The following is a 23,134-nucleotide window of genomic DNA, read 5'->3' on the forward strand; positions in this document are numbered from 1 at the left end:
GACAAGGCATTGTTAATGCAGAGCGGCTCAAGGGCGCCGCCTCCAGGCTAAGCTATGAATCACATCCCTTTCACCTGGGACTGAGTCACTGCGGCTGACCCCTGCTGACACCCCTGATGGCAGGGGAGAAATCACGCAGGCCCAACTGATGCACAGAGCTGCCGGCTTGGGCCTTGGCTGCCGGAGGGCCCATCACTGAGTGCGAGGGGCATTGCTGCATGGGCACCAGGTGATGGTCTGGGCTCCCCTTGTGCCTGATGCATGTGGGCTTGGCTTTGTGCAGACCCCCTAGGAAAAGGGGATCTTTGACTGCAGCTTGCCGCAGGCTGGAAATAGACAGTAGGAAAGGAGAGGAGAGCAGGTGGCCTGAGTACAGGGACTGGGGAGCTGCTCCAGGCATTAAGGCATTAAATGGACCAGGCTTTGCTTTAGCAGGGGACTTGGGGGCTCCTGGAAGGAGGATCCCTCTTCTCTAAGCGGGTGGGGCAGGGGGATGGAAGCTGGGCCCTTGTGCTGACTAGAGGCAGGCTGGAGAGTTTGCAGCTAAAGTTAGAACGCAGGGCCTGTCGTTGAAGAGTTTTACGGTAGCTTTGCCGTAATTGGTGTTAAATACACTGGGGTGACTGATTTCCTGATAGAAAAATACATGCGAACAGCAGAGCTTTAAACAGTGTGTGTGTGTGTGTGTGTGTGTGTGTGTGTCTACAATAAAAACCCTTTCCCCTCTCCAGCATTGGGTGTTATGGATAGCATCTGTGCCCCAGCTGAGCTCAGGGCCCCATTGTGCCGGGTGCTGTACATATACCGAGAGAGAGGCAGGCCCTGCCACAAAGCACTCACAGTTGAAATGGAGAAAGGGTGCGAGAGGAAGGGACTTGGTCGAGGTCATGCAGTAGATCAGTGGCAGAGCCAGGAATAGAACTCAGGTGTCCAGATTCCCAGGCCACGAGGCTGATACTCTGGGCCGCTGCTGCTATGACCTGCTTGTTCTCCATCTTTTAGGGAGAAACAGGACATTTTAACCCCATCCCCCGCCCACCAGCCTACTGCGCCCCCCCCCAACCCCTTTAGCTCGCCCGTAACCTCGTCCTCTCTCCCCGCTTCTCTAGGACGACAGCCTTCGGCTTCCTCAACGCCCTCTGCAAGCTGGCGGCCGTCCTGGGCATCAGCATCTTCACCTCCTTTGTCGGCGTCACGAAAGCCGTGCCCATCTTGCTGGCCTCGACAGCGCTGGCTGTGGGCAGCTCGCTAGCGTTGAGGCTGCCGGAGACGCGCGGGCAGGTGTTGCAGTGAGTGGGGCGTGCCCCCCCCCCAAGATTTCCTCCCCCACAGGAGATTCAAGTTGTTAGACACTGTGAAATGTCTTATTTTCTGATTTCGATGATTTTATTTTTTCGCTCCCCTTCCCCCCAACCGCTCCTTCCTTCCCGGCCTCCCCCCTCTTTTTTCGGTGTCATTACGTGTGTGAGAATCGGCTCATTCGTTGTGGGAGTTGGGGAGGGGGGGAAGAAAACTTGACTGAGAAGGAGAAGGGGGAAAGAACCTCTTTGCACTAAATTCAGGCTGGAAACGGCCCAGCCACGGCAGTGTGAACGGATTAACTGGGCAGGTGCCAATTGACCTAGCTCCTGATCAGAGCTAGGGGCTAGGGCCAGCTCCTCAAAGGGGACATCTAATGTCTAGGCGCCCTGCCACGCAGCAGTAACCCAAAATCCCTTGTTGGAGCTCGCCCTTGGGTGTGCGCTGGTGAACACGTGATCCATTTAATTTCACACATGTGGGTGTAAACTAGTAGTACGTGCAACGTGTGCTCACGGATCTTGGCGGTGTAATATTCTCCAAATCCTCGTTTATTTTTTTCATCAGCCACCTGTGGTGTGTGGAGAGCAACGTAACCTCCCCTCCCCCCCACTGCTTTTTCGGGGCCCTTTGAGTTGTATGTAAAGTGGCGTCGATTTCAGGTGTTAACAAAGCCTCCGTTTCAGGCTCCTAAGCCAGGTTTGCGGGAGCAAACCGGCAGAGCTAAGTTGTTCCTCTGTGTCACGTGAACCGAATTTGAAATCCTGATCTGCACGCGTCCTTGCATCGTGTCTCGCTGGTGTCACAAATCGCTGGTCAAGCCGCGCCAGACGCCGCTGGCATCCACCCCTGTAGACTCTAGTGGTATCGGACATTCATACATTTTGCAGGCAGCAGGTCTAGGATCTCATTGGCATGGCAGAGGCTGTATCAGAGCAGCGGTTCCATCCTTGGCTCCGGTGGGTGGCTGGTCCTAATGTGCCGAGTGCCTCAGTTTCCCCCTCTGTAAGACAGGGATCATGATACTTGCATCCTTCTGTTGAGTGGTTTAGAGGAAAGGTGCTGTATGTGAGGGCAAAGTAGCATTCTTTTTTCTCCTTTGGACCAACATCAGCTCAACTATCCCCCTGTAACTGGACCGAATTTCACGCACTAATCCAGGGAGATTCCCCTCTTCCAATTATCCATTTCAGCTGAACAATACAGCGATGCTCGGTTTCTTGTATTATTGTTTATTCAGGGATTTTAAACATTGTTTCTTCTGTTTGGGGGGAGAACATTTGACTTTGAAGCTTAGGGATTGTGCTTTTGGTGGTTGTTTGTGCTTTTTTTTTTTTTTAATTCTCCCCAAGTCCCTCCCCACAGAGGCCATCCAGAAACACAGCCTGGGGTGGGTGGGGGGCAGGGTGTGATAGTAACACCTGTGAGCTCCAAACGGAGATCAGCGCTCCATTGCGCCAGGCCAGCAGCCCAGCTGGCCTGAAAGTGACGCTAACCTCTGTCTTGTCTGTGGGTTGCTGGTCATTCCAATTAGGCGTTTCGTGTATTTAACTCTGTAGCCCTCTGTCTCTCTGCCCTCCCCCAGCTCCTTGGTTGACCCTAAGGTCTGATCTACACTTAGATCAACCCAGCTATGTAGCTCTCAAAGGGGAAGTATGATCCTTGAAAAATCGATTGCCTGGGACGCTTGCCGGAGGGAACTCCCCAGGGGTTGAGGGCAGATCAGAACTTAGCATGTAAGGCCCAATCGCTCCACACAAACGGGCTCTATTTTTGCAACACCCAAAGCACCGCGCCTTGCTCATTAGAGACGGGACAAACCCGAGCCCCGACTGGCTTTTCTTGCTGTCTCTTTCCTGCTGCAGATTGAACTGACGTAAGGCAGGGCTGGGCAGTGCCGCGTGCTGCCAGGGGCTTCGAGGCATCTTACGCCAAGAGTTTGCTCACCGCGTGTATCCAGGACGAGCTGGGCAAATGTATTGGAGCAGTGAGGTCAGAGGTCCTTAGGGGCAGCAGGGGGCTATTTTAAAGACACCCTATTGTGGGTTGCAAAGGGCCCACCCTGATAGGCAGCAGTGGATGTTGGATGGAGAACAGCGCCATCTACGGGCACAGCGTGGACGCACACCCTGGCTTTCCTTCTCTCCTTAGGACCAATGCCCTTTTTTCATTCCAAGCTGGGTGTCATATGCTGGCCCTTTAATTCTCTGCGATATAAAGCCAGCACTGTCCAGGAACCAAGAGGCTAAGAAGCTGTCTTGGGGGGCTCTCCTTTCTCAGAGCTGGTCGTAGCTTAGAATTTAAATGTTCTTTAAAACCCCAGCTAATGTGAGGCAGATGTCTCAGCATCTTCCCCATCTCGTGGCTTGGAATCCATGAGAGAAGGATCCCGGCCGTGTCCTTTCTGCTGTCAGCAAGGGGATGGAGGGACTTGATTCTGTTCTGACCTTTTTCGCTGGAAGAGACAGAAGCGCGTTGCCTTGCTGGATGGCAGGAGAGTGTTTATACACATTCACCCACTGAGGTCAACGGGATTTAAGCACGTGCTGGAGTGCTGGCCTAAAATCCGGATGGTGAGTGAGTTCCAACCCAGATCTTCAATTAATCTAACCCCCCTGCTGCCCCGCCACTTAATTCTAACAAGCAGCAGGACCCCAATGATGGTGCGAAAGGAAATAACGTTTTTAAAACCAGATCTCTACCTTGCAGGGTGACAGAGCAATTCTTAATTTAAAAACATAATAATAATGCACTGGGCTACGTCTTTATGCTGCTCTCTGTTATCCTGGGGGTAAATCTGGAGTAAATCCATGTCATACCAGTCTAACAGAGCAGAATCTGGACTTCAGGGCAACTTTGATTGGAGGAAAGGGGAGGGGGGAGTCATGGTTCTCTGGTTGTATTTTATAACCCATTTACATAACAAAGCCCCCTAATTGTCACATTGTAGGTTAATCGCTCAATGGGCCCATGCAGGTTCCATGCTTTAATAGCTAGATGTGTCTCTTTGTGTCATCATCTGAAGATCTGAACAGGCGTGTGGTCCCCGGTGCCCATTCATCTAATCATAGCAGCTGGACACACACGGAGCCAAAAATGTTATTTTCAACAAGGGATGAAATTGACAAGCACCTGTGTTGGTTTTGCTGGGGGTCTTTGGTGTAATGGGTGCCAGCCGAGCTCCAAAACAGGGAATTAAATATCTTGCCTTCGCCGCAGAGCTAAAAAGAGAAATGAACTGTATTTTGGGGGGGGGGGGGTCAGTTTAAGGTCACCTAGGTCCACATTAGACAATAGAGCAAGGCGGCCAATTCTCTTCTGATGCGTAGAGAAGTGTGGCGTACCCCAAGGGGGGAAACGTACTGCTGTATCATTTTAAGCGAGAGTTGTATTTTTTTACATTTTAGGAGATATTTAAGAGTAGTATATTTTTCTTTATTTAATAATTTTACACCAGATCTCAGTTTCCCCTCCTCTCGCAAGCTTGCGACAAAGCATAGCTGAAAGCAAGAGTTTTTGTCTCTCTCTCAGCTCCCCTGCTTCCCCCGCTGGGCTGTCTGAGCACATCACAATGTCTAATGCTCACAGCCCTACTGTGCGGCAAGTTACAGGCAGGGAAACTGAGGCACAGAGAGACAAAGAGTCTGTCTATCCTGTGATCAGAGGAGGGAGTGCAGCACGAGTAGACATATCCAACCTAGCTGTGATCTCACTCGCTTGAATAACAATAGCAATAAAGTTGCAGCACCAGGGGCTGTACAAACCCACTCAGCCCCCTGCCTGTGCTCTAGCCTTCACTGCTACCGGTGCGCCAGTTAGCAGGCTCGGGCCTGTCTATACATGCTGCAGTCACACCGCTGCAGGGAATGTAGATGCTCCGTAAGTGACTTGCCCATGGTCACACGGGCAATCTGTGGCAGAGGTAGGAATCGAACCTAGCTCAGGCTCCCTAGCCCAGCTATCATTCCTCTACTTCTCTGGCAGAAAGAAAGGGCATAATGTTTCTTCCATTTACAAAACTTAATTAAACAAAGGAGGATGACAAGCGAAGGATTTGCCCTGGAGAATCAGGGCCGCTGGCCCAGGTGGAGGGTGGCATCAGTTTGAGAGTGATTTTCATCTCGTGCACAAGGCTGCATGGCCACAGTTCACTTTAAACGAGGCTTATTTGGGTTTAGCTTAAGATGCTTGAGCACCGGGTTAACGTAAACTGACCTAGCAGCAGCCACACAAGGGTTTGCAGCACTTTAAGAACCACCTTCCGTTAAGCCCGCGTAGCTGCTTTGTAGGCGCTAGGTCTTGTTATCATCCCCTGGGCCCAATTCTTCAGTGCCTCGGGCCTTGCAGCGTATGTACAGCTGGGTACAGTCAACGCATAGCGCCACTGCTCTGACGTGCCGGCACTGCACACCCATTCAGTCCCTTGCACAGCGGGTGCGCACCACTCCCTAGTGAGAAAAGTGGTGATTTGCACTGATCAGTGGCTGCACAAGGGGCAAGGCAAAGAGCGAATCGGCCCCTGGGCCTCCCATGATGGCTGATAGCTGGGGGATCAGAGAAAGGACATGCATCAAGCACCTGCATATAATGTGACAGAGAATTTCCTTCCTGACCCATGCAACAATCATAGCTCCAGTCCTGAAGCATGACAGTTGATCGATGTTATTTTAGCAGCTAACCACAAGGTTATTGCTGGGTAGCCAGTCCCTTTAATAAAGGTACCAAAAGGCCAAGCGCTATAGTAGGACAAAGGTCCCACCTAGGAGAGGCTCAGCTCAATCGAAGAAGCTATACTGGTCCCAACTACGTCGGTTTTTCCACCCCACTGTGCATGGGGCCAGACTGGATTACGACCACATTGTAACCTGAGCCAGAAGGGAGCTTGAGTGTTGCCCACACAAGCTCATTTTAAAAGGCCGGTGTAGATGGGAGATTAGAAAACCTGGTCCTGATGCTGCAGCCTAGGGGACCCCAATGCAACCTGCTCCAGTGAGGGAGGGCTGCACGACCCAGTTGAGCGTCCATGTTTCGCTATCCTAACCAGGCTGTTTGCACCTCTCTCCTATCGGATCGGCAGGCGCGCTTGCCTCATGGCTGCCTGAGCGATGAAGGGGACTGATTTTTAGAAAGATTTAACTCAAGACCCTGGACTCAGCTTAGAGTCCTGTGGCACCTTATAGACTAACAGACTAACACTAAGGACTAACACCCACTTCTTCGGATGTATTCACCCACGAAAGGCATGCTCCTACACGTCTGTTAGTCTATAAGGCGCCACAGGACTCTTTGCTGCTTTTACAGATCCAGACTAACACGGCTACCCCTTTGATACTGGACTCAGCTTGTTCCTATCCTGGGTTACACATTTCTCACCGTAGAGACAAACCACTCTGGGCCAAAAGAGTGAGGCCGCGATCCGTGGGAATAGCACAGCTGGTGTAGATGGCCTTGTGCAGTAATTTACAACAGACGAACTGAACTCTGGCCGGAATCTTCAAAAGCACCCACGCCACGTGGGAGCATCCGTCCCATTTTCAAATGTGACGTAGGAGCCTGAGTTTTATGGACTTTCAATAGGATTTGGGCTCTTAAATCACTCAGCTGCTTTTGAAAATGTTACCCCTAAGTCCCATTGGGAATAGGGCTCACGAGTCCGAGCATCTGAGTGTTGTGCACGTAGCTTGGTGCGTGTAAGAGATCTGATTTGCAGACGGCTCACCTTCTGGGCAGCGAGCTGCGTTAAGATGGCTCAACGTGGGTATGCAAAAAAAAAAAAAAAGGGTGTGTGTGTCCAAAATCACTAGTCGCTTTTGACAATACGTCTCCTAAATCTCGTTGAAAGTCAAGAAGATTTAGGCTTCTAAGGGTTTAAGTCACTTTTGGAAATGGGACTTAGGCATTTTGGAAAATATTACCCTGAGTCTCCATTTAAAAAAAACAATCATCATTGTATCACGCTTTTCGTTTAAAAATCTAGTTGCAAACTGGAGCCCAAGACGAGAGAGCAGTAGGAGAGCGACGTTCTAAGCAAGAGGGATTTTTATCTTACTGGAGCAAACTGGTCCGAGGGAGGGGAAGGTCTGCCCTACCCCCCGCCCCCTTTTCAAGAATTATTTTGAAATGTAAAAGATTTAAAAGAGGGAACGTTTTGGAAAATGTTCACCGGCTGCTTGAAAAGAAAAGGGGGGAAGGGGATAAATGTCACAAACATTTTGAAAATGGTCACTTGCCCTCTCCCCGCAAACATGGACCAAATGTGGGTGTCCCCCACCCAGCTTGGCCCCAACTCTTCTGCAGGGTCAGCCTGTTGGCCCGAGCTCCTTATAAGTAACCAGCACCCCAGTCTTCTGAGGTCAGCAGAAACTCTCTCCCTTCCCCACAACCCCTGCTGCGATGGCTCACACACAACCCCGCCTGTGGGGCGCCTCGCGGGTGTTTGAGAACAGGAGCGGCGCCATTCCTGGCAGGGCCGGCTCTAGGATTTTTGCCGCCCAAAGCAAACACAATTTTGGCCGCCCTCCCCCCATTCTTTAATTACCCCACCCCCGGCCCCGCCTCAACTCCACCCCTTCCCCAAATCCCCAGCCCTGCCTCCTCCCCCCAGGCTCCTCCCCCAAGCCTAGGAGGGAGGGAGGGGGAGAAGCGGCGCCTGCGCCGCGGCCACTCGGAGTCTCCCCCTCCCTCCCGGGCTTGAGAGCCTGGGAGGGAGGGCGAGTAGCGGCGCGCGAATCAGCTGTTTTGCGCACCATGGCAGCAGCAGCGGAGGTGAGCTAGGGCGGCCGGGGCACATTTTTAGGGGCGGCATTCTGGCACCGGCCATGCTGCCCATAAAAATGTGCCACCCCAAGCACCAGTTTGTTTTGCTGGTGCCTAGAGCCGGCCCTGATTCCTGGGTGAGCACAGCGCCAGCCACACACGATGTAGGAAAAAGCACAAAGCCGGACAGATTCTCCCCTGCACCCTGCTGCCCCTCAGAGCTGCCGATTCCGCCCCTCGACCCCAGGTTCCTCGTTCCCAGCTAACCCCCAGAGCTACACCAAGGCAAAGCTGAAGTAACCCAGGGCAGAAGTGGGAAGCCAGAAGATACCGATTAGGAGCCTGAGTCTCCTCTCCACTGAGGTTACCTTTGAGCATCAGGCCTGTAGCAGGAACAGCAAGCAGCTGCACTGCCCAGGCCTGGATTCTGATCTCACACCCATGGAAACGTGACACGACTCCCATGGACGTGCTCTGGGAGGAAGCTCACTGCGACAGCGACCAGCTACCAGCGACGCTCCTCCATTGGTGGTGGACCCTGCTCCATTTGAGCCGCGCTGGTACAGTCACTAATGATGTGTTTTGAAAGGCGGAGGGAAGGGGTGGGTACACAGAACAGGCTAAACAGGACAGCTCTGAAATGCGTCGATCACCCAGGACAACCCTGACTTGACCCTTCCGTCAAGTTCGATGACACCGTTCTGTGGGTCAGACGCACACAGCCCTGACCGCCGAATGCCAAATATTTTTTGACTTTTTTTTTTTAATTACTGTCGTTCATTTCTTCTCACTCAACTAAACAGATGCAGCAGTCCCAGCTGATGGGGAGCGGGAGGGTTAGGGCAGCACAGGTGTGTCGAGGGGAGGGGCATTTGGTCCAGGTGGAAGGGTTTGCAAGTGGTGCTTTAGGGGAAGGAAGGAGGTTGTTTTCAGAGCCCCCTGCAGGTCGGGCTCCATGCACAATTGGATTTCCTGCCTTCCCTCTGTGGAGCAGATTGGGGGGGTTCCCAGAGCACATTTTAAACAAGCAGCTAAAGTCTTAAAACCAGCAGCTGTTGGGCAAGCACAAAGGTACCTGCACCAACCTGGAACAAGACCAACCTAAACCCAGCTGGGCTTCCTTTTACCCTGGAGCCCAAATGCCCACCAGCATCCCCCCAAGCATGGGCCACGAGGCGCTCACACGCCTTTGGGAATGCCTGGAAAGAAACAGCTGCTGCGTCTCAACCACGCCCCCCCCCCCCCATTGCCACCCGGCATCCTCACTTCATCCAGACTGATGCACCTTGGCAAAGGGACAAGACAAATAAGGGGGGGGGCTCTAGCTAACGAGAGGCGAGCTAGAACTGGGTAAAAACCAGAATCATAGAATCGTGGGACTGGAAGGGACCGCAAGAGGTCATCTAGTCCAGTCCCCTGCAGTCTTGGCAGGACTAAGTATTATCTAGATCATCCCTGACAGGTGTTTGTCTAACCTGCTCTTAAAAATCTCCAATGATGGAGATGCCACAATGTCCCTGGGCAATTTAGCCCAGTGCTTAATCACCCTGACAGTTAGGAAGTTTTTCCTAATGTCCAACCTAAACCGCCCATGCTGCAATTTAAGCCCATGATCATACGTCATCGCTTAACCCTGCTCGGGTGCAGCCTAGCCCCGTGGCTGGGCTAGCACCCAAGGGAGTCCTTAGAAGGACAAAAGCACGTGGGAAGCAAAGAACTACAGTCGCGACGTGCGTTCCCATAATGGGAGGGTCAGATTTTCAGCCCATCCCCGCCTGGCTTGTTGCCCCTAGCAATGATCAGTCACAAGGGCAGATACAGCATTTCTTCCCTCCCACCGTCCCTTAGTTTAGGGCCTCTCCTGCCACGCTTGGGCCGCCACTGATTCAGCTGTTTAGCTGCATGGAGAACGGTCTTCCCGCCCCGTGAACGTGGTCGAGCGTTTAAAGTTTTTGCCCTTCCGTCTCACTTGAAATCGCAGCTATTCGCACAGCCAAACCCTGATGCCGTTTGCCAGCTGAAATATTTTTGTCGCGCTACTTTCTGGCCGTGGCCTTTCCCCTCGGACTGTTTTTCTTTTCTTTTTCAAACCTTGTTTTCGATTGAATGCGCTGAAATGGCCAACCCAAGAGGCACGGCAAATGGGAACATGTCGCTTACGAAGCGTCGAGTGAAGCGTTTCGATGGTGTTTAAACGGTTCCCTCCACCCTGTTCCGAGCCGGGCGATTCGCCGAACCCAGCCCCCTTTCGGCTTCGATGAATCGACGGGCAGTAACGAAAAACAATTCGTCACAAACTTGCCTGCAGAAGGCGCTGCAAAGCTCTGCAGTCTCACATCTGAACGTGCATGACTGTGCCCAGGTCCGGGCCAGATTAACGCCGCAGCAATTGGCCAAGACGTCCACCCCCGCCCCATGCAGTTACACCATGCGCCCCGCAGTCTGGGAGGCTCCGAATGCTCTGGCCTCCAGGCTATGGGGAGCATTTCGTGAGCACCATCTTCGGAAGTGCCATCACACGGAGTACGCAGCACAAACCCCTTCCAAACCAAGCACTCTGGGTGATCCTAGCTTGCCACGGCCAGAAGGGACCGGTTTGATCTCATCTGACTTCCTGCATAGCACAGGGCAGAGAAACCCCTGCAGTCAGGGATTCTCCAGGCCTTGAGGCTGAGCTAGGTCAGATCTTTGGGCAAGACATCCAGCGCTGATGTACTCTGCCATAACCCTAGCTAGATTTTTAAGGTCCATCCTTGTGGCATCTGGGTGCAGGTGAAACGTCCACGGGAAGATTTGCCTGCACAGAGAGTGCAGGAGGGCGAGGGAGCCTTGCAGGTCTTGCCTTGGACCTCGCACAAGAGCATTCGGATGGGGTAGCGTTTTGACACCCAATCTGCCCTGTTGGACAGGCTGCCTTCCCTGCAAAAACTGCAGTGGTTTTACATCTCCAGGGGATGCCCTGGTGGCTAGAAGGCACAAGAAGTTTGTTTTACCCTGATGTAGCTAATCAAGGTCAGGGCTATATTCTCCACCAGGGAGATTTCCCTAGACTAGCTGCCTCATCTCCTCTTGGGTTTCGCATCAAGATGCAAAAAAATTACACCTCTTTTTGGCCATGAAGAGCGTGCGAGCCAGTGGAATGGGTCCCCACAATGTGCATCAGTGCTGGTTTGAACTCAGCAACTCCCCCCCCACCCTCCCCCCAAAAAATCCAACACCCCAAACTAGAAGCTCCCCCATCCGCTTTACACCCTGGGCTCTCGTAACTAATCCCGCGCAGAAAGGATCCGTCACTCATAGCAAGCGGGTCCAGAGCTGGTTCCACGCGACCTGCGCCAGCCCTAACCAATCAAACAGCACAACCCATCTTGTTTTTCTAAGTAACCGTCTCTCTCGCTCTTTCCATTCTTCGGTGTAGCTGGTCTTTTTAAGAAAACATGCGTAGTACTGTCCGTATGCAAAACTGTGCTGTGGTGTAGTTTTTAGATGTTTGTAAAGAACAACAAAAATGTACAAAACCCCCTCTCCCCCCCCAAAAATCAAGCAAACTAATAATTCAGCTGTGGTCTTTGGTTTGTCCATTTTGTATAAAACAGAGTGATTAGATATGACAATTATTTTAAATGTCATGCTGGGAAAAAAAAATCACATAAAAAAATATAAGGTGCTGTGAATTAAATAAAAAAGACCGTGTCAGGTTCGTTTGGCTGGAAAAGGAAATTGCGCCCCCTGCTGGCTCAGTGACAATTTTTTCCAGCGCTATGAACTAATATTCCACAAAAATCAATGTAAAAAAAAAAAAAAAGATTAAAAGATTACAAAAAACCAACAGCTGCCTCGGAGTCTGGTTTGGGCTGGGGGGTGGTCTTAGGGGTGCTGGGAAATAAATGGGTTTGTGCCCCTTTTCGTTTGCACACACTGTGTGTATGGAAGTGGGGGGAGCGGGACAGAGCTTATGAAAAAGGCCAGCAGAAAATATAATGCAAGATGATTTGCTCAGCCTGTGTTTCCACTCGTGGGACTGAGAGCAGAATCTCCCTTTCCTCAGAACTGCACAATCACAGATAAATCATTTTGATTTCCTAATCGGATTCAGCTACTGCCCCGGCCAGGAAAAATATCCTTCAGCAGTCCCAAAGGAGAAAGATAACGAGAGCTTCAAAACTTCCCAGGCCCTGTAACAGCCGAGAGCGTTCCAGCCACGCATCTGAGCCAATCGATGAAGACTGAACATTCCAAATCCCAAACACACAGGCCAGACCTCGGTCATTTCGTCACCACGTGTGCCCGCTTACGCTAATCCTTGCCCTGATAGTTATGGGGAAAACCCAAATGGGCTGCTACAGATCTGTTTTCTGTCTGGATTTTTGCTCCAAATTTAGTTTTTATTGGGGAGGGTGTAAAAAAAAGACCCAAGATCAGGATAACTTTGAGATCAAACAAACATCCCCAAGAAGTTTGCGGGCAGGTTCTGGCCCCAACAGTGTTTTGAATGTTTCCCTGTGTTGCTTTTAACCCCAACATCCCAGCCTTGTGCTAGCACAGGAGAAGCAGAGGGCACCTGGGGTGGGGGTGGGATGGACAGATGGACACACTCACGGTCACAAAACTGACCAGTCTATTTTCCATTGCCCCAAGCTGAAGACATTGCAAAATAAAGCAGAAATGATGAAAAGTAACACTGAAACAAAGCAGAAATTAAGATTCTTTCAACCCCTAATTTCCGTTTTCCTCCGTGCAGGAAATGAGGAAAACGCACTGCTTGCTATATCCCAGGTAGGTAGGTATTCATTATTACCATTATTCATCTGCTGCCTGTTTGGATGCAGAGCTCAGAGCTGATGGCAGAAATGACTTCTCTCTCATTGGCCTTACCTATATTTTTAGTAGCCCTGCAGAGCCAGGACAAGCCAAAGGGCTTCTATGAGTCTTGCAGGGCCAGCCCGGGGACAGAGTTTATTCTGGCTCAAACATCCTCAACAGAACGATTAACTCTGTTCCAATGACAGGCCCAAATTGCATTCCCGGTCATCGGGGGCAGGGTCTGCTCTGCAGAATCCTTGTCGCTGTGGACGATGCGAACAGGGTAAAAACCAAACCAGCACGTCTCAGTTTCCCAAGTGAAATAAAGAAGATTTCGCAGCTGCAAACTGAACCTGAGTCAACCAAATCCAGAGACACGACATCAATGCTTTCCAGCGTGAACCCATTCTTTGCTCGGCTGAGAGCTTTATTAACAACACCAGGGCTCCCCACATACACTTTAAACGCACGACACTGAGCTTTTTAAAGCCGTTGGAGAGATTTTGGGCACCCAGTCTCCATTAAAAATTAGGCTTCGCAAATCTCACCCAACTTTGCAGACACAATGATCATGAACACGTGCGTTAGCGCCCATCGGGAGCCTGGTCTGGTAGCCGGGGATATATCACATGACCGACCGAAAAACCAATAACCCGCGGCCAAGTGCAGGGGGAGGGCGGAGTCTGGGGCTGACCCTGGTGGACTCCTGGCATTGGTGGTGCAACCCCAGCCTGTGAATGTTTCCACTTCCAGCGCTAGGCGGCTTTGCAAGGCTCTGGATGTGGTCACAATGTGAGCGTCAGGGTCACCCCCGGGGAGTGAGCTAACCCAACCCTCCCCCCGCAGCGCCGTCCCTCAGGGTCACCCCTGACTGCCCAATTTGGTCGCCATATGCGGGTCGTGTTTGGATCCCCCGAGGCATCCCGGACTCTGGTTCACTCTCTGGTTCTCTTCCCACTGCTGGGGGGTCTTGGCTTGGATGGAGAGGGCATGGACGGGCCCGGCCAGCTCAGCCTGGAGGATCTCATTCACCAGCCGGTGGCGCTGGAGCAGGGGCAGGCCGGCGAAGCGCTGGCTGGCGATCACCACCTTGAAGTGGGTCTCGGAGCCCCGGGGCACGGCGTGCATGGAGCTCTCGTTGTGCACTTCCAGGTGCACCGGCTGCAGGGCCTGCCGGAGCTTGGCGCGAATGGACGACTCCACCGGCTTCTCCTCCATGGCGGGACCGGCTGTCGAGTACCCAAAGCTGGGGGCTGGCCGAGGGAGGGCTTGGCGAAGGAGGCGGGAGGGGAGCATCCGGAGGGGGGACAGCGCCCCAAGGCTGCAACACAGAGAGTGGGGAGGGACAGACTGAGACAACATCCCCTACTACAGCATCGGCTGCCTGCAGATTTGGAGGGTAAGGGGCAGCTGTGCATGGGGAGGGCAGAGCCTGCTATCAGGAGGGGGAGCACAGGGGCAAGAGAATGCGGGGGGGGGAAGGGCATGAAGGGTGAGCATGACGACATGACGACAGCCTGCGATTTGGATGCGGGGGGGGGGGGGATATTTCATGCAGGGCAGGGGGAGAACCTGGGAGAGGAGGCTGGCTGTGGGACGGGGGAGATCCCAGGTTTGCCTGGAGGGAGAGGGAGCCTGGGTTTGCAACTGGGGGTGATCTACATGCTGGAGGGGAGATCCTGGGTTTGCGTGGCTGGGGGGGGGATCCCGGGTTTGCGCGGCTGGGGGGGGGGGATGGATCCCGGGTTTGCGCGGCTGGAGGGGGGGGGGATCCTGGGTTTGCGCGGCTGGGGGGGGATCCCGGGTTTGCGCAGCTGGGGGGGGGGGAGGATCCCGGGTTTGCGCGGCTGGAGGGGGGGGGGATCCCGGGTTTGCGCAGCTGGGGGGGGGGGGAGGATCCCGGGTTTGCGCAGCTGGGGGGGGGGGGGGATCCTGGGTTTACAATGGGGCGGGGCTACCCCAGCTCCCAGGCTTGGCTCATCCCCAGCGGACCCCGCCGGCCCCTACCTGTGCTTGCGACCCCCCAACCGCTCCTGTCCTCACGGCTCCAGCCACCTTCCTGCGGCCACAGCCTCCACGCACGTCCCGGCAGCGCTTTGCATCCTGGGAAATGTAGTTCCTTCCCCTCCAGAACCTGGGCTGGAGAGCGAGAGAGAACTACAGCTCCCAGGAGGCCTTTCACCAGCCCGCCTAGATGCCCCCCCACCTATTCCCCAGGTGCACTCTGGGGATTGTAGTTCTGTCAGCAACCTTCTGCTCCATTGACCCCACTGGGGCAGCATAGGAACAATCCATCCCAGGCTGGCCTGGCTCGCCCCCTGCACCCTGGGTGTCTCTGGGGAAAGGATGGAGCCATGCCTGGTTGTTGACCCCATAAGAACGGCCCTCCTGGGTCAGACCAAAGGGCCATCTAGCCCAGTATCCTGTTTTACGCCATCCAATGCCAGGTGCCCCAGAGGGAACGAACAGAACAGGTGATCATCAAGTGATCCCCCTTGGTAACAGCCTCCCCCAGGGCACCGTGTCAGGATGAATTGGACCCTCTGTCTAGAGTTGGGTTTAATTTTTCCTATAAAACTTTTTTTGTGGGGGAGGGGGCAAAAATACTGATTAGTCAACACCGGAACATTTCATGCATTAATGCCAGCTTTGCCGAATTGTTTATGATGGGGGGAAATCTTCAACAAAATCCAGAAAAAATCAAAATGTTTAATTTTGGTGTTTTCTGAACAAAGCATTGTGAGGGCTTGGGGTTTTTTTCTGGTTGTTTTTCTTTAACTTGTTGTATCGAAATGTCCTTTAATTGTATTTTTAAACCAACCAGAAACATTCAAACATGCTCAAAATTGAAATTTTTCCTTTTGGGTCAAAGGAAACATTTTGTTCGACCCCAAATGATTTTTTAAAAACTTTCTGATTCACTGAAAAATTTCAAAAAAATTCCGTTTGGTTTGATTTTTTTTTTTTTTTTTTTTTTTGCCCATGATTTTTCGGAAATTGCCAGTGACCTGAAAAATGCATGATGCGCCCAGCTCTCCCTCGGATGCTGAGGGCAGAATGTAGCAGACTACACATACTTTGCATGGCCTGGGCATAAAAAATAACCACGAGGGGTGATAGCCAAAGAGGGCCTAAGAGGTGCCCTGGTCCTGCTATCCTGTCTGAGCTGTAGTCTAACATCTCCCCACTAGGAGGAGCCATAGCCCACACGTTTTACTTAAAGTCACAACTCGCCCAAGCTTTAGAGGTGCTCTCCAGGACACGGGCCCATCTAAGAGTGATGGTGGGTTTAGCTAAATGGATCAGAACCTGGCGCCACGTTGCTGCTTTGCAGCCCTGCTCCCGGGCTAAACCGGGTGATGCATCTGTCTGAAATTAAAAGCTATTTTAGTTTTTGCTGCTAAAGGATCTGCCCGTTTCTGCAAAGTTCAGACTAGCTCCACTGAAGGCATCAGAGCCAATGGCCCTGATTCCCATTTACCATCCAGTCCATACCCTCAGAGGTATTTAGGCGCCTAGCTCCCATTGAAATCAATGGGCCTCTGGCCTCTTTAAACCTCTCGGAGAACGCAAAGGGAAAGGGCCTATGTGTAACTGAAGATGATGCTGTGTCTGACGTGTTGAGGATCTAGCCTAGGCAATCCAGATCCAGCAACCCACAAAGTCCAGGGAACTTCCAGTTCGGCTCCCAGTTCTGCAGCTCGACCTCGGTAAGAGGGTGAACCAGACAGCTCAGTTTCCCTGAAATCTGGATCCGAGCTCTGCATCACAGGCCCATTTCAGGGCAAGGGCGGCGCCGGGTGCCAGATTCGGGGAGGGTGCTCGTTTGCAAGGAGCATCCCCCTGCCCAATACAGAGTTCCCTGCGCACGCTGATTGTCTTCGCTTGCCTACAAACCCCCAGCCACCACCAGCCCTTGACGCTCTCAGGCTGGGTGGCAATTGACGAGGGCCATCTGCCTCCTGGATCGGGTCCTCCTGATGGTTCTTGGCCAGGCGCCTTTGGACTCAGTCCTAGGGGAACTGACTGATGGGACGCAAAGACCAGGAATGCAACACCTCCCGCCTCTCAGCCAAAGACTCTAATCTATGAGCTAGCTCAGGTCCAGGGCAGCTGGCGTCCTCTGGCATATCTCACAGGGCCTTGTGGGCAGGTCAGTCCCCTGACCCAGGGGCAGGAGGGGAAAGTAACATGAGTCTGATATCAGGTGTGTGCCAGAGGACCAGTCCCATCGGCGCTCCCTCTCCCTCCCCTTGTTCTTCATTACTTGTGATGAATTAATCAGCTCGCCCTCTGCCACCCACAGGTGAGTGCATGTTACAGGTCCCCCTCTGGGCCTAACCTGCAGCTGAGGTGCGCCTGTTACAGCCCCTGCTAGTGCCCTCTGGCTGTTTGTGCTTTTAGCTTTGGCGATTCCCCGGTTCACTCCCAGCTGTGCCACTGCAGAGACAAGACAAGGTGCGGACCGGTAGCGAATCGCAGAGCAGCGTCTGTTGCTGGCTTGCAGGCAGCCTTGCGATGACTGGTCTCTTTCACTCCCTGCAGCTCCCTGCCATTCCCCTACTTCACACCCCCCACACGTGGCTGGGCCATGTGGAAATCAGCTGTGTGCTGGCTGCAACTGTGGTCCAGGAATAAAAGGGCCTTGTTGGGCAAGGAAGAAATAGGCGTCTGTCACTGGGCCACGGGGCACTGACAGACTAGTGGAAAATCGGGCGTGTTCCTGGAGTCGTCTGAGTTAGGGTTGGATGTTCCTGTCACGGAGTGTGGGGGAGTCAGGGCCCAGCACCCACTTTTTCCTGTGATTCACATTGACTCTCAGCCAGCCAGTAAAACAGAAGGTTTATTAGACGACAGGAACACCGTCCAAAACAGAGCTTGTAGGTACAAACAGGACCCCTCAGTCAGGTCCCTCTGGGGGGCAGGGAGCTTAGACCCCAGCCTTGGGGCTCCCTCCGTTTCCCCATCCAGCTCCAAACTAAAACTCTCCAGCCCCTTCTCTGGCCTTTGTCTCTTTCCCAGGCCAGGAGGCCACCTGATCTCTTTGTTCTCCAACATCTTCAGTTGGCACCTTTGCAGGGGAGGGGCCCAGGCCATCAGTTGCCAGGAGACAGGGTGTTGGCCATTCTCTGTGCAGACAGCATCACACTGGCCCTCTCGGGCTCTGCCACAGTCACACACCCTTATCCCACCACCTAGATACTTAAGAAATGCATTGGGGAAACTGAGGCACCCATACGGTATTCAGAGAAAACATTAAGAACATTCCCACTTCGTCACAGTTCCATGTGATCCAATCTAGCTCATCCCTATCAGGTACCAGCCAGGAGCCTTCCCCATACTCTATTCCACTAATGCATTTTTCAGTCTGATTTTAATTCCTTCCCACTCTCTGACCCCCTGTGTGGGGCCCACCTCTCTCTTTAATAGCGTTTTTCATCTGGAGATCTCAAAGGGATTTTCCAAGGAGGGCCGTGTCGTTATCCCTGTTTTACACATAGGGAAACTGAGGCGCAGGGCGGTGACGTGACGAAGGTCGCCCAGCAGGCCAGTGTCAGAGCCAGGAAGAGCCCGCAGGTCTCCTGGATTGCCGGCCAGTGCGCTATCCCCTAGGCCAGGTCTGAGCAGGTGGCAGGGTGGATTCTTCAGTCCTTCCCGCACAGAGTGAACTCCGGTGGGCAGTCAGGAGCAGCCTCGTTCAGCAAGGTGTTAATGATCCCCAGGAGGGCTGACCAATGGAGTTGCGCCCGGGGGGGGTCGGGGGGAGGGAGAATGGGCTGATCAGTGGGCTTTGGCCTCCCCACGCCTGCAGGAGGGTCCAGGGCGCATTCACGGCTCTCCTCGGAAGCCCCTGTGTGAAGGAATGTGTCCACCTGACAGCCAGACCTCAGCCTTGCAGTCAGCGGATGACGGACATTTTCTGGTCAAGGGAGTCAAGACAAGAAGGTGACAGAAGACGAGAAAAGGAAGAGGGAAGGGAGGATGTGTGCGCGTGGGATTGCCAGTGGCTGTGCGTGAGTGTCTCTTGGCAGATCCTGGCACAAAGGGGTGTGCGCCCACCTCTGCCCTCTGTCCTGGATGAGTTTGTGCACAAGTATACACAGGCGTGTGCGAGTGTCCCTGGGCGTGCACACAGCATGGCCATCCTCGAGCACGCCAGTGTGCGAATGTGCCCTTTGCACATGCCTGTGCATTTGCACGTGCCTGTGCACTGAGCAGGCTGGTGAGGGTGCACACGTTGGCCCTCTGCCTGCAGGGGCGTGGTTTTATGGCTGTGCAGGTTACAGCATTGGTGTTTACGGAGGTATCTGCACTAGCATGCTTGGGAGGGGTAGGGGGGTGCACCGAGTGTGTAAGTCAGGAACCGGTTCGCCCCCCCAGCCCCATTGCCTTTGCGGCAGGCCGACCAGCTCGGCGATGGGGGCGGGGAGCAGGACCTTCGGAAGCCCCTCGACCTCTGCTGGGAGTGGGGCCTTTTCATCCAGGCCCCTAAATGGAAAGGCCTTTTCCACACTTGCATTGTAACCGCCCGGGCTCCCTACTGCCCCTGCCATTCAATGCCCCGGAGGGGTCCAGGCAGCCTCAAACAGGCCCATTCTTCCCCTGGATTAAGGGCCAGTATTAGCAGGCAGTGGCGTGTGAGCCCGTCCCGCCCCGCTCTTGTTTGGGCTGCGTGGCCACCGGCTGGGAGCACAAAGCCCCAGCAGGGCAGGGGCCGGGTCTTTTACTAAGTGACTTTGGGATTAAGGGGTGAGTTAAAAGGCCCTTTAGGGAGAAAGCTGCCCAGGCCGCCCTGTGGGCAAACAAAGGGTCCCGGGGAGTGTCTGGCGGGGCAGGGGGCTCCCCGCGCCGGATTGGGCATGGACCAGGCCAGTCGGCTCTCCTCTCTCCCTTCTGGGACGGATGGAACCGCTGGGCCTCACCTCCCCCGCCCTCGACCCTAGGCGCCATATTGGACCCCTGAGCCCTCCCCAACCTGTTGCATCAGATGGGACCAGCCATCCCCCCGCCCCCATGCACACAACCCACTGCACTGGATTGGACCAATGCACCCCCCCCCAATCTATTGCATTGGATAAGACGAACAAGCCCGTGCAACCCACTGCACTAGATCAGACCAATGAGCCCCTCCCCCAGCACACTGCACTGGATTGGACCAGTGAGCCCCCTCCCCCAACCCACTGCACTGGATCATAGCAATGAGTCCCTCCCCCACTGTATTGGAGTGGACCAATGAACAGCCCTCAACCCTCTGCAAGTGATCCAACCAATGAACCCGTCCCCTGCCCCCCCAACCTATTGCACCGGATCAGACCAATGAACCCTTCCCCCAACTCACTGCACTGCACATCCCTTGGATCAGCATCCCCGTTCTAGGGTGCGTCTCTGCAGGGAACCCTGGAGCTGTGCGACGTTCATTCCTCCTCACTTTTCTCCTCTCTCAAGCCTCCGTTTTCCTCCCGATTTAACTTCCTGCCCAAGGAAGGAGGAGAGACGCCAAGCCTGAGCTGTCTCTTGATTTTGTGTTTGTCCAGCACCTAGCACCATAGGGTCCTGGCCCACGTCTCGCGGGAGGGAGAGGGTGCTGTCCCCTTACTCTTCAGAGACTGTGGGGCTGATGCTCATTCACACCAGGGCCCCTTCGCACCGCTTCGGCCTTGACCCTGCCTTAAAGCGCGTGTCACAGGTGTGCAACCACTGGGTGCTGCGGTGGGGGCAGGACGCGTACGTGGGACACGGGGGATCTGGCTCCAGACGCCCTCTGTGGCCTTGGCTAAGTCACGTAGCCTCTCTGTGGCTCACCTCCCTGCCCTCTAAAATGGAGTCATGGTGCTTATGGCCACGAGATCGTGTGTTCTGATCTCCGGCATCCCCACACTAAACCCAACCGCTGAAATTAGACCACAGCCCGCAGGAGACGAGCCCGCTACGTGCCACGGGCCAAGAACAGGAGGGACCGAGGTGCACCAGGGACTGAGGCCCCCGCAGTGGCCGGGAAATGATTATGTGAGATACACCCGGATAAACTTGCACCCTACTCTGTAAAGGGAGCAAACACCCCCCACCCATCCCCAAGGTCCCTGCCAATCTGACCTGGGGGAAATTCCTTCCTGATCCCAGCTAGTGAGACCCTGAGCATCAGACATGTCAAAAACGCAGCAATTGGGCTTGCTTTTGGCTTAATTGGCTTGTGAGTTGCTTGTTGGCTAGTTTTTGGCTTGTTTGGCTTGTAGCTTGTTGTAGCTTGTTGCTTCTTGTTTTTTGATCAGCTCCCGGCAAGCAGGGGCAAGGGGGGTGAGAGTCAGGGGTGCACAGCGGGCCCACCACAATCCCCCACGCCGGGGGGAATCTAGTCACACAGAGTGTTGGGGTTTTTAGGGATTGGCTTGTTTTGGCCTTGCTTTGAAATGGGATTAGCTTGATTTTTGGCTTATTGTGAAAGTCGGGGGGTTTATTTACCACGTGAAAATTGGCAACTGTGCTGGGCATGTGAGTAAGAGCCAGTCAGCCAAGCACCAGAGAGAGAGAGAGAGGGGCAGGGGCTACACAGTCTCACCTCAGAGCCCTGTCCGATCTCCCACACCTCCCGGAGGTGTCAGGGGAAGAATAGGGGCTGGAGGAGGTAGATGCCTGCTTTAACGCCCCTTGCCCCCTGCCGGAGCGGGGCTCTGCTATAAATGAGAATCCGGCCCGGAAAATGTCCTGTTAGCTCATCTGTGCCGTAAACACATCACTGCCCTGAGCGTGTTATTAATGCGGGGACCCTCCCGAGCCCCTAGCTGGGGCTGTAACCGACTCGGATCATGTGTGCGCCGGGACCTGTCACGCGCAGTCACCCATGGGGTACAACGGCTGAAAGCATCGCGGCTGGGCAAGGGGTTGCCGACGTACAGCCATGACCGTGACGGCGGTAACTGTACTCGGACTGGTGGGGGGAAACTCATCTCATTTCCTTCCCGGAGCAGTAAATTTGTCTCCCTGGGCAGCCGGAAACCTCCAGCGAGGGGGAACGCGGCTTGGGAGTTGGGTGTCTGCGTTCGCCGATGCGTGTCCTGAAACAGGATCCGCCGCGGGAGGGAAAACAGGGAAGCAGCAAATATTTCTCTCCTCCTCCGCCGGCCTGTCGCTCCCCCTTTCTGCTTGTACTGTGGCCTTGCACAGCTGACTTGTATCCCGGGGGAGACGTGACAGCCGTGCCTTCAAAGAGCCCTAAATGAAATCTAAACAAACGCACCCAGAGTACAGGAAGCTACTTTACTGCGGTGGGGTATGTGGGGTCTCAGCAGTGTACATGTGCCTGGGGGGGAGTTTCTGTATATGAGCATTTGCTCCTGGGTAGGTGTTTATGCATGTATGAGCATGTGCATATATTTGTGCAGTGCATGTGTGTGGGCATACATGTCTGTTTGCACAACCATGCCGGTATTGAGGTGCGTGGTAAACGTGCGTACACATATGTGCAGCGATCTGCGTACATGTGTGTTGGCTGGTTTGAGCTGAGAGCTACTCAGATAGTTTAGTCCCCCTCCATCCTAGTTCCAGCCACGAAACCTTTAACCATTAAGGGCCGGATTTTCACAAGCGCTCAGCACACCGGTGAAAATTCAGGACATGTTGCCTGTCAATGTCTGAGCCCATTGGAAAAATCTTTATTTAGGAATTCAAAGAGTGCTGGACATCTTTGAGAATGCAGCCCCTGAGCGTGGGCATTGAGCCCGTCTGAAAATCCGGCCCCAGCTCCTCATTCGCTGATTAAATCTCCTTTGGGTCTGTGATGGTCCCTCTCCCCACCCCCTGTCTCTTCCCCACATCCACCAGGGCAGGCTTTGTGCGTGTGGGGGAGATGGGCTTCCAATGACCCCGTGGCCTGACCTCACAGACCCCAGCTCTGGAAAGTGCATTAACTTGTCACCGGTTGTAGCGTCAGGTGTTCGCAGGGCAGGGGACGGTGACGGGGTCTGTTCCTTGTGAGATCCAGCCTTCGTTACGTTGCCTGGGACCCGCACCCTTGTATAGGAGCGGGTGCTTCTTCTCCCAGCGGCTTGGGATGGAATGCAATACCGGGGCTTTAACCTGTAATGACCTATGCTTTTCTCCTTGGGGGGTGAGTGGGGAGAAAGCGGGCAAGCAATTATTGTAGGATTCCCTGACCCATTAACTGTTTACAAGTCCCAGCCTACATCCTTCATAGCCGCGATGAAGCCCATTCCCTTCTTAGACTTCCAAATTCTCTTCTGGCACCTCTTCCATCTCCCCACCCCCCAGCCCCGCTGCC

The 23,134-nt window shown here is 53.9% G+C and overlaps 2 protein-coding genes across 3 annotated transcripts in view; one reads left to right on the forward strand and one right to left on the reverse strand.

The window, feature by feature from the left end:
• SV2A (synaptic vesicle glycoprotein 2A) overlaps nt 1-4,586 on the forward strand; it is a 54,678-nt gene extending 50,092 nt beyond the window's left edge. The window contains exons 12-14 of one of the 2 annotated variants that reach the window (XM_065574082.1): nt 1,110-1,289; nt 4,250-4,270; nt 4,308-4,586. In XM_065574082.1, coding sequence (XP_065430154.1) covers nt 1,110-1,289; nt 4,250-4,270; nt 4,308-4,464 — 358 coding nt within the window. In that variant the 3' untranslated portion in view covers nt 4,465-4,586. Of the gene's footprint in view, nt 1-1,109; nt 2,535-4,249; nt 4,271-4,307 lie in introns of those variants that run through there. The other variant, XM_005293643.5, reaches the window with a different exon arrangement.
• Nucleotides 4,587-13,247: 8,661 nt separating this feature from the next.
• On the reverse strand, nt 13,248-15,003 carry BOLA1 (bolA family member 1). Its single transcript, XM_005293642.4, has 2 exons — nt 14,866-15,003; nt 13,248-14,179 (listed from the first exon to the last, which is right to left on the reverse strand). The coding sequence occupies exon 2, from the start codon at nt 14,152-14,154 to the stop codon at nt 13,720-13,722; it is 435 nt and encodes a 144-aa protein (XP_005293699.2). The 5' UTR covers nt 14,155-14,179; nt 14,866-15,003; the 3' UTR covers nt 13,248-13,719.
• Nucleotides 15,004-23,134: the final 8,131 nt, after the last annotated feature.

This window comes from Chrysemys picta, chromosome 20 (assembly GCF_011386835.1).
Source record: "Chrysemys picta bellii isolate R12L10 chromosome 20, ASM1138683v2, whole genome shotgun sequence".
Classification (NCBI taxonomy): Eukaryota; Metazoa; Chordata; order Testudines; family Emydidae; genus Chrysemys; species Chrysemys picta.